Source organism: Choloepus didactylus, chromosome 17 (genome assembly GCF_015220235.1).
Source record: "Choloepus didactylus isolate mChoDid1 chromosome 17, mChoDid1.pri, whole genome shotgun sequence".
NCBI lineage: Eukaryota > Metazoa > Chordata > Mammalia > Pilosa > Megalonychidae > Choloepus > Choloepus didactylus.
In genome coordinates this window covers 4,533,805-4,545,510 of record NC_051323.1, presented here as the reverse complement: position 1 = coordinate 4,545,510, position 11,706 = coordinate 4,533,805, and the positions used below count along the sequence as shown (strand labels likewise).

At 36.9% G+C, this 11,706-nt stretch overlaps 1 protein-coding gene across 1 annotated transcript; it reads left to right on the top strand.

The window, feature by feature from the left end:
• Positions 1-9,475: 9,475 nt before the first annotated feature.
• LOC119512859 (60S ribosomal protein L31-like) lies at positions 9,476-9,853 on the top strand. Its single transcript, XM_037807632.1, has one exon. The coding sequence runs from the start codon at positions 9,476-9,478 to the stop codon at positions 9,851-9,853; it is 378 nt and encodes a 125-aa protein (XP_037663560.1).
• Positions 9,854-11,706: the final 1,853 nt, after the last annotated feature.

The following is an 11,706-nucleotide window of genomic DNA, read 5'->3' as shown; positions in this document are numbered from 1 at the left end:
ACCCTTGAAAGCAGACTCTTGCTCCAGAGAAGCTGAGAGAAGACCAATATCCCAAATGCAACAAAGAGTGACATTTTTGAGGAACTACAGCCTAGAGAGGAACGTCCTGGGAGAAAGACATTTTGAAGCCAGAACTCTGGAGCAGACACCAGCCACATGCCTTCCCAGCTAACAGAGGTTTTCCAGACACCATTGGACATTCTCCAGTGAAGGTACCTGATTGCTGATGTGTTACCTTGGACACTTTATGGCCTTAAGACTATAACTGTGTAACCAAATAAACCTCCTTTATAAAAGCCTATCCCATCTCTGGTGTTTTGCATTCCAGCAGCATTAGCAAACTAGAACAGTGCCCCTCCTCCCAGAATTTGCCCTTCAGACAAAAGCAGTGTGAGACAACAGAAGCAGTCTAAGAAACTATAGAAGTGGACAATCTGGAGCAAAAGTGTGCCGGCAACAAACACTCAAGTAATAGAGGTCTGACTCCTGCGAAACAGAGGGGACAATAAAACTCCTGTAAACAAGGGGACTCCAAAGCAACTAACAAGCAAAAGCCCAGGGAAAAGACACAGGAGAGAAAGGGAAAACCCTGCAAACTGCATGTGCTTTAGGCAGACATTCCTGATAGCAGGGCTGAAGCTCAAGAATATCTCTGTCTCATAACCAGCTGGTTACAAAATCAACAAGGAGTATGGGATTTATTTATTTATTTATTTTTGGAGCAGTGAGAATGTTCTCAAATTGAATGTGAAGATGAATGCACAATTCTGTGATTATACTTAGAGCCTTTCTACACTTTGGATGAGTTGTATAGTATGTCAATAAAACTGTTTAAAAAAGCTGTAAGACTTACAAACACAAAATCACAAAATGGCAGAAGAATGTCCTGCATTTTCAGAGTTCCTTTAAATGTAAATGGATTAAACTCCCCAGCCAAAAGGCAGAGCTTGGCAGAATGGATAAAAAAGCATGACCTAGCTATATTCTATTTACAACAGACTCAACTTAAATTCAAAGACTTAAGAAGGTTGAAGGTGAAAGGATAGAAAAAATACACCATGCAATAATAAACAGAGCTGTGATAGCTATACTAATATCAGATAAAATAGACTTTAAGTTAAAACCTGCTACAAGGGATAAAGAGGGTCACTATATACTGATAAACAGGTCAGTTCAACAAAAAGACATAACAATTATAAACATATATGCACTTAACAGCAGAGTCCCAAGATATTTGATGAAAATACTGACTGATTTGAAGGGAGAATTAGACAGTTCTATACAAATAGAAGATGTCAACATGCCACAATCAATAACAGATAAAATATCTAGACAGAAAATCAATAGGGAAATACAGGACTTGGATGATGCTCTAAATGAGCTAGACCTAGCAGACATATATAAAACACTTCACCAAACAGCAGCAGAATGACATTATTCTCTACAGAAAATGGAACATTCTCCATGACAGACAGGTAGTTCACAAAACAAATCTCAGTAAACTCAAAAATATTGAAATGATAAGCTGTATCTTCTCTGAACACAATTGAATGAAGCTTTAAATCAGTAGAAGTGAGAGCAATGGAGAATTCATAGCTATGAGGAAATTAAACAATGTACTCCTAAACAAACTTTGGGCCAAAGAAGAAATCACAAGGAAATTAGAAAAGATCTCGAGGGTAATGAAAATGAACATACGAGTCCAAAACTCATGGGATGCAGCAAAGACAGTGCTGAGAGGGAAATTCATAATTCTAAATGCTTACTTTAATGAAGAAGGTAGGATGGTGAGAAGATTGCAGAGTAGGGAGATCCAGGACTCAGTCATTCCACCAAAACAACTATTAAACAAACAAGAACTGTCTGAAACAACTATTTTGAAACTCCAGAGTCCAGAACAGTGTACAGTATCCAGGGAAGAGTGGGAGAAAGAGGTTGATAAATTACACTAAATAACAGTAAATTGCTCTTTCTACAGGGCTGCTACCTGTACCCAGCCCCCACTCTCAAGGCAGGCCCTTGGCTAGCTTGTTGGTGACAGAAAGGGTCATAAAAATCCTCTTCCCAAAGAACAGGGGTGGGCATGGCTGATCACTGATTATGTTCTTTGATTAGTGAATTAAGATCACTGGGGGCCTAACTCTGAGGGTAGTTATTGTTTCAACCCAACCTGGACAGGTGCAGTGGTGGTGGAGACTTTAAGAGGCTGTACTCCCTCATGGCTATGTGGGATAGTCAGCTGAAGAGATGCATTTGCAGAGTAGGATAGAAAAGTTTAGAATTGGAAAGCCATTGGAGAAGCTCTTGGCATCCTTACAGATCCTCTCCCCAGGGCACATGGGAGCCAGTCTGCCCTGCTTTCTTGGGTCCCTATGCCTGTTTTGGCTGAGAAAGACTGACTTGGGAAAGTCCCCTCTGGTGTGCCCTCCTCTCAGAAAAGCAGCTTGAGACAAAGAAAGGAGGGTAAAAACTATAGAGGTGCAAGGTTTGGGACAAAGGTCTGCTGGTATCAAACACCCAGCACCTGTCTCCTGGGAAACAGAGGGAAATTCCAAAACAACTAGCAAGTAAAAGCCCAGGAGAGGACAAAGGCCCAGAAAGACAGGGAAAATCCTCCACACAGCGTACACCTTGGGCAGACCTTCCTGATAGGAAGGATGAAAGTCAAGAAAATCTCTGTCTTATCACCAACAAAGAAATAGACATCTCAGGGAATAAATCCCAGAGTTATTTAAAATACTAAATGTACAATGTGCAACAAAATGGTACAAAGACAAAGAAACAGTAAATGATGACCTGTCCAAAGGGAGAGGATAAAAATACAGAAAACACTAATGAAGAAGACAATGTGGACATACTGAACTAAGCCTTAAGAAATTATCTTAAAAATGCTCAAGGAGATGAAGGAAAATACAGAGAAGAACCAAAGGATATCAGCAAAACAATTGATGAGCAATATGAGAGTCTTAGTAAAGACACAGAAATTTTATCAAGGAACCAAGCAGAACTACTGGAATTGGAGACTACAATAACAGAAATGAAAAATGCCCAAGAGAGTGACAACAGCAGGTTAGAGCTGGCAGAAGAAAGAATCAGTGAACTTAAAAACACTTGAAATGAGTCAGGCTGAGATGCAAAAATAAACAAGAATTTTTATTAAAAGTGAAAATAATCTAAGACACCTCTGGCACACCATCAAGCAAGCCAAATATGCATAATGGGAATCCTAGAAAGAGAAGAAAGAGAGAAGGGGGCAGAAGGAATAATCAAAGAAATAATGACAGGCAACTTAGCAAAAAGTGTGAATATGAACATCCAAGAAGTCCAGAGAATACTAAATAGGATAAACTTGAAGAAAAATACACCCTGTCATATATTGGTCACACAATTGAACGCAAAGGGCAAGGAGAGTGTTCGGAAACTGCAAGACAAAAGCAACATGTTATGTACAGGGAATCCTAATTAGATTGACTGCCAGTTTCTCATCAGAAACCATGGAGGCAAGAAGGCAGTGGGTTGAAATACTTAAAGTGCTGAAAGAAAAAAAACTGTCAAACAAGAATTTTATATCTAGTGAGACTTTTATTTAAAAATGAGGGAGAAATTAAGACATTCCCAGGTAAACAAACACTGAGGGAGGTCATCAACCCTAGACCTTCCCAACAGGCAATGCTAAAGGGAGTTATTCACACTGCAAGGAAAGGACAGTAGAGTAGTTCAAAGAGGCATAAAGAAATAAAGACCTGCCATAATGGTAGATATTTTGGTAGTTATAAATGCCAGTTTTATTGTGGTGTATTGTTTTGTATGTAAATCCATATCCCACTTCCTACAGGTGCTCAACTACAAATGCATAAAAAGTAATCAATAATCTATGTTCTGGGACATACAATGTACAAAGAGATAAACGGTAACAAGTACAAAAAATGGTGAGTGGGCAGAAGGGTATAGGAAAGGTATATGGACATGCTATTGAAGTTAAGTTGGTATCAGACTAAATATGACTGTTACATATTTAGGATGTTAAATTTTAACTCCATGGTAACCGCAAAGAAAATAGATGAAAAATATATCAAGATAGAAGTGAGAAGGCACTCAATTTGGTACAACAAGAGGGACAAGAAAGGCATACAACTTACAAAGGAAAAATAGCAAATTGGCAGAAGAAAGTCCCGTATTATTAGTAGTATCATGTAAATGGGTTAAACTCTTCAGTCAAAAGGCAGAGATTGGCAGAATGGATAAATGAACACGACCCCATTATATGCTGTCTGTAAGAGACTCACCATAAATTCAAAGAAAGAGTAGGTTGAGGGTAAAAGAATGGAAAAATGTATACCATGCAAGTAGTAACCAAAAGAGAGTTGGGGTTCCTACACTAATATCAGATAAAATGGACTTTATGTCAAAAATGGTTACGAGAGCAAAGATAGTCATTAGATACTGATAAAGGGGACAATTCACCAGGAATATATAGCAGTTATTAATATATATGCACAAAACAGCAGAGTTCAAAAATATATGAAGCAAATACTGACAGATTGGAAAGGAATAATTGAGAGTTCTACATTAACAGTAGGAGACTTTTGAGACTTTTATACACCACTTTCAGTAATGGATAGAACATTTAGTCAGAAGGTCAGTAAGTAAGGAAGTGCAAGACTTGAATGATACGCTAGACCAACTAGACCTAACAGACATATATTGAACACTTCACACAACAAAAACAGAATACACATTCTTCTCAAATGCACACGAATCATTCTCTGCAACAGACCATATGTTGAATCACAAAACAACTCAAAATAAATTAAAAAACATTGAACTCATACAATGTAACTTTTCTGACCACAACAGGATATAATTAAAGTATAACACACCAAAACTTATGGAATACAGAGAAGGCAGTGCTGAGAGAGAAATGTATAGCTCTAAATGCTTGCATTCAAAAAGAAAGAAAGACTTCAAATCAAAAACCTAACTCCAAAAGCGGAAGAACTAGAAAAGAAGAGCAAACTAAACCCAAAGTGAGCAGAAGGAAGGAAACAACAAAGATTAAAGCTGAGATAAATGAAATAGAAAAAAAATAGAGAGAATCAGAAAAACAAAGCTTGGTTATTTGAAAAGATCAATAAAATTGACAAACCTTTAGCTAGACTGACAAAGAAAAAAAGAAAGCAGAGAAAAATAACTAAAATCAAAAGACATTGTGAGGCATCAAGAGACATTAGTACTGATCACTGAAATAAAAGGACTATAAGAGGACACCATGGACAACTTTTTGGCAATAAACTAGATAACCTAAATGAAATGGAAAAATTCTTAGAAACACACAAACTGCCCACATTGACTCAAGAACAAGTAGAAGATCTCAACAAACCACTTACTAGGAAAGAGCTCAAATTAGTAATCAGAAACCTCCCAAAAAGGAAAATGTACAGGACTGGATGGTTTCATAGGGGAATTCTACCAAGCATTCCAAGAAGACTTAACTCTAATTATGCTCAAACTTTTCCAAAAAAGGAAGAGTAAGGGACACTCTAACTCATTCTATGAGGCTAACATCACCCTCACACCAAGATAAAGATGCCACAAGAAAAGAAATTTACATACCAAGATCTCTTATAAAAATAGATGCAAATATCCTCAACAAAACACTAGCAAACTGAATCGAACAGCATATTGAAAGAATTATACACATGATCAAGTGGTATTTATCCTTAGTATGCAAGGTTGGTTCAACACAAGAAAATCAATTAATGTAATACACCACATTGACACAATGAAGGGAAAATACTGCATGTTCATCTCAATTGACCAGAAAATGCATTTGACCAAATCCAGCAATGCTTCTTAATAAAAACACTTAGAAAACTAGGAATAGAAGGAAATTTCTATCAACATGATAAAGGACATATATGAAAACTCTTAACATCATACTCAATAGTGTAAAACTGAAAGCTTTCTCTCTAAGATCAGGAACAACACAGGGATGCCCCCTGGCACCAGTTATTTAACATTGTACCGGGAAGTTCTTGCCAGAGAAAGTAGGCATTGAAAGGAAATAAAAGACATCCACATTGAAAGGAATATGTAAAACTTTCCCTATTTGCAGATGCTATGATCCTATATTTAGAAAGTCCCCAAAAATATCCACTACAAAGCTCCTAGAGCAAATACATGAATTCAAAGTGGCTGAATATAAGATCAACACCTAAAAACCAGTAATGTTTTTATACACAAGCAATGAGCAATCAGAAGAAGAAATCATGAAAAAATCCATTAACAGTAGCAAGTAAAAAATCAAATGTCTAGAAATAAAGCTAACCAAGACGTAAAGGATTTGTACTTAGAAAACTACAAAACATTGGTAAAAGAAATCAGAGAAGACCTAAATAAATGGAAGGACATTCCATGTTCATGGAAGGAAGACTAAATATTGTTAAGATGTCTATCCTACCCAAAGCAAATTATACATTCAATTCAATCCCTAACAAAATCCCAATAACCTTCTTTTCAGAAATGGAGAAGCCAATCATCCAATTTATATGGGAGGGTAAGGGATCACAAATAGCTAAAGCCATCTTGAAAAAGAAAAATGAAGTTGGAGGACTCACACTTCCTGAAATTAAAACTTATTACAAAGTGTGCCAGTTTGGATGTATTATGTCTGGCAAAACGACATGTTTTTCTATGCAATCTCATGGGGGCAGACGTCTTAGTGTTGATTAAGTTGGAATCATTTGATTGAGTGTTTCCATGGAGACGTGACTCAATCAACTATGGGCAAGACCCTTGACTGGATAATTTCCATGGAGGTGTGATCCCACCCATTTGGGGTGGGTCTGAATTAAATCACTGGAGCCATATAAAGGGCAGCTGTGAGTGACATTTTCAAGAGCAACTGAGAGACATTTTGAAGATGGCCGTTGAAAGCAGACTTTTGCTCCAGAGAAGATAAGAGAGAACAAATGCCACAAGAGCAACATTTTGAAGAACACACAGGAAATGGGAGAGGAGCTAGAACACAAACTGGAATCAGCAGATGCCAGCCATGTGCCTTCCCGGCTTAGAGAGGTTTTCCTGGATGCCACTGTCCTTCCTTCGATGAAGGTGACTGTATTAGTTAGGGTTCTCTAGGGAAACAGAATCAACATGAGATAACTATAAATATAAGGTGTATAAAAGTGTCTCACGCAACTGTGGGTATGCAAGAGTCCAAATTCCATAGGGCAGGCAGCAAACTGGCAACTCCAATGAAGATATTAGATGAACTCCTCAGGAAATGAACTGGCAACTTCAATGAACTCCTCAGGAAATGCTTCACTGGTCAACCAAAGAAGAGGAGAAGGTCCTCTATCTGTCTCACTTAAAAGTCTTCAACTGATTGGATTAAATCCAGCTGACTGCATTCTCTCATTGTGGAAGACATGCCCCTCATTGACATCATCAGTCACAGCTGCAGCCAATTGGCTGATGATTTAACAAACCAGCCTTCTGGTTTATCAAGCAGCCACAAAGGTCGATGCAGCAATGGTTAGGCCAGTGCTTGCTTGACCCAACACTTGGTTATCATCACATGGCCAAGTTGACACATGAACCTAACTGTCACAGTACACGATTGTGGATGCCTTATCTTGGACAATTTATGGCCTTAAGACTGTAACTGTGTAACCAAATAAAAGCCAATCCATTTCTGGGATTTTGCTTAATGGCAGCATTAGCAAACCAGAACACAAAGCCACAGTAATCAAAACAGCACGGTACACCCACAAGAACAATGGAATTGAATTGATAGTTCAGAAATTAACCCTCACATTTATGGCTGACTGGTTTTTGACAATGTAGCAAAGGCCACTCAATTGTGAAAGAACAGTCTCTTCAACAAACAGTTCTAGGAACACTGAATTTCCATTTTCAAAACAAAGAAGGACCCCTTACCTCACACCATATAGAAAAATCAACTCAAAATGGATCAAAGACCTTAATATAAGAGATAGTACTATCAAACTCCTAGAAGAAAACATAGGGAAGCATCTTCAGGACAAAAAACCATTTTAAAAATAGACAAACAATTTTTTCTCCAAAGAAGAAATACAAATGGTCAATAAGCACATGAAAAGAGCTCAAGAACAGTCATTAGGGAAATACAAATCAAATCCACAATGAGATACCCTTACATACCCACTAGGATGGTTATAATAATAATAACAAATAGAAAATAACAGGTGTTAAAGAAGAAGTGAAAAAATTGGAATCTTCCTTCATTGCTGGTGGGTATGCAAAATGGTGCAGTGCCTTTGGAGAACAGCTTGCAAGGTCCTCAATAAGTTAAATACAGAATTACCATACAAAGCAGCAATTCCACTCTTAGGTGTATACCCAAGAGAATCAAAAACCTAAGTACACACAAAAACTTACACATGAAAGCTCATAGTAGCATCATTGACAATAGCCAAAAGTGCAACCAACCAAATGTCCATCATTGAGAGAATGGATAAACAGCTTATTGTACAGCCATACAAAGGCATGTGATTCACCCATTAAAATGCAGGAGTGATACATGCTACAACATGGGTGTACCTTAAAAACATTATGCTAAACGAAAGAAGCCAGCAGAAAAGTTACATATTGTATTATTTCATTTATAGGAAATATCCAGAATAGATAAATCCATAGAGATGAAAAGCAAATTAGCAATTGCCAGAGACTTGGGGAGGAGAAAAAAAAGGTGTGAATGCTTAATGGGTACAGGGTCTCCTTTGGGAATGATGAAAATATATTGGAACTAGATAGAAGTGAAAGTTGTACAATGTGGTGAATATCCCAAATGCCACCGAATTAAACACTTTTTAAAATGGTCAATTTCATGTTATGTGAATTTCACCTCAATTAAAAAATAAAATACCACCTAAGAATAAAGAGAAAGCATGGAAAATCCATAACCATTCAAGAAATTGAACAAGTCGTTCAAAATCTTCCCACAAAAGAAACTCTAAACCCAAATGGATTCCAAGAAGAGATAATTTCCATCTTATTTTAACACTTCCAGAGGGTCTATGTGACCAGTCATTGTGACTACTATAACATTGATACAATAACAGACACAGACATTTGGGAGCAAAGATGCAAAACTTATGAATAAATTATTAGCAAACCAAATCTAGCATTGTATAAAAAACTTATATATCATGACCAGGTTGGATTTATTTCCAGAAGTTCAAAGTTGTTTTAACATTAATAATTACCTATTAATGAAATTTACCACATTAATAAAGTGGAAAAGAGAAATGTTTTACCATTCTCATAAATGTAGAAAAGGCACTTAATTAAAAATTGTGATCCATGATATACCCTTAGCAGTGGAGAGGAATTCCTAAACCCAATTAAAGCTATCCATTAAAACCCCAGAGCTTAATCTTACTCATTGATGGACTATTAAAACCATCCCAGTTTCCGACCTGGTCTAGGCAGAATGGCTCCCGCAAAGAAGGGTGGCGAGAAGAAAAAGGGCCGTTCTGCCATCAGCAAAGTGGTGACCAGGGAGTACACCGTCAACATTCGCAAGTGCATCCATGGAGTGGGCTTCAAGAACCGTGCCTCTCGGGCACTCAGAGAGATCTGGAAATTTGCCATGAAGGAGATGGGAACGCCAGATGTGCACATTGACACAAGGCTCAACAAAGCTATGTGGGCCAAAGGGATAAGGAATGTTCCTTATCATATCCATGTACGGTTGTCCAGAAAACGTAATGAGGATGAAGATTCCCTAAACAGGCTCTATACAGTGGTTACCTATGTACCTGTCACCACTTTCAAAAACCTACAGGCAGTCAACGTGGATGAAAACTAACCACTGATGATCAAATAAATTATAAAATAACAAAAACAAACAAACAAACAAACAAAAACCATCCCCATTAAAATCAGCTCCAGGACTATGTTCACTATCATCATTTCTATCCAATATACTCTCAACAGACCCTAACCAGCACAGCAAAACAAGAAAATAAATAAAAATAAAATAATCAAAATGAAATAAACAAGTGTTAACTATTCACAAATAACATGATCATTATATTTGTTATGTGTAAAAGCAGTGACCAAATCTCAGTGGTGAACCACAATCAACTTTTTTTTTAGACATTAAACTACCATAGCTTTATTAGAAACTCATTTTCCACAGATATCCAGCCATGATTTACTTCTTTTTAGCAGGAAATAAATAACATTAGAGAATAACTTCCTGTGGCAGAGGTTACATCTTCATTATACTCAGGGAAATAGATACCAACCAGAGAACAGCCAGATGACTTACCCTCCTTATCAATAAAATTTAATTTTCACTAAGCCAATTTCTACTAAGTTAATTTTTAAATAGGAAATAGACATTTTAGAATCCTTATAAGAAGCAGCAAGTACGCCATCTTTGAGTTCCTTTTTTTTAACTTTATCAAAAAATTTAAAAAAAAAAAACAATAAAAAAAAATTTCAAACAAGACCAAAACAAGATTAAAACATTGGAATCAATTGTGTTTCTATACACTGGCAGCAATCAGAGACAAAATGTAGTTTTTTAAAAGATGCCATCTATAAAAGCAACAAATACATAAGCACCTTGGTATAGACTGCAAGAAAAAAAAAAGTACAAGTCAAAAACAGAAATGAAATACTTAAAAAAAAAAATTAAAGTACACCCAAATTAAAGAAAATGCACGTTGGCTGTCTTGTTAGGAAAACTCGTTATCTTCAAGATGTCAATAATCTCAAAGTGATCTTTAGATTCAATGCTATTCCAATCAAAATCCCAACCAGGGTATTTTTTGATCCCAAAATTTATATGGAGGAGCAAAGGGTCAAGAACAACAAGCACATTCTTGAAGCAGATGCTCTCACCACTTTACCCAAATAGCATAACATATTTTAAAACAGTATAATACTGGCTATACCAATGAGAGAATAGATAGCGCCAAACCAATCCAAAGTAATATGGAAATTTTATATATGACAGATGGAATATAGCAGATCAGTGAGGAAAGGATGACCTAGGAAAATTGATTAGCCATGTGGGGAGAAAATGAAATTGGACGACCTCTTTCTTACACCATTCATCAATCATAACGCTAAGGGCTATGGTGGGTAAAGCCCCAAAGGCGCTCTAAACCGTCAAGGAGGATATGGGGGCTCCTCAGATGAGGTGACATCCAAGATGAGCTGAAAGATGAAGAGGAATTGGCCAGGCAGACAGGATTTAGGGGAGGGCAGGAAGGACCCGAGTTGTCTGATGAAATAGCCAATAGTCACACGTGGCTATCCAGCCGTGAAACATGTGACTAGTTGAACTGAGATGTGCTGTCAGTGAAAAACACACCTGATTTCAAAGACTTAGTACAAATAAAAGAATGTAAAATATCTCATTAATAATCTTATATACTGATTACATGTTGAAATGATAGTGCTTTGGCTATATTGGATTAAATAAAATATATTAAAATTATCTTCACTTGTTTCTTTTTACTTTTTTAATGTGGCTACTAGAAAAATTTAAATTACACATGTGGCTCACACTTGTGACTCGCATTATATTTCTATTAATAGAAATATACAGATACATAGTACTGGTCTAGACAGAGAAAATGGTGTGGAGACACAAAGGTGAAAGAGAGCCATGAAAACAGTGAAGAACAAGACAGACAAGATTCTTGC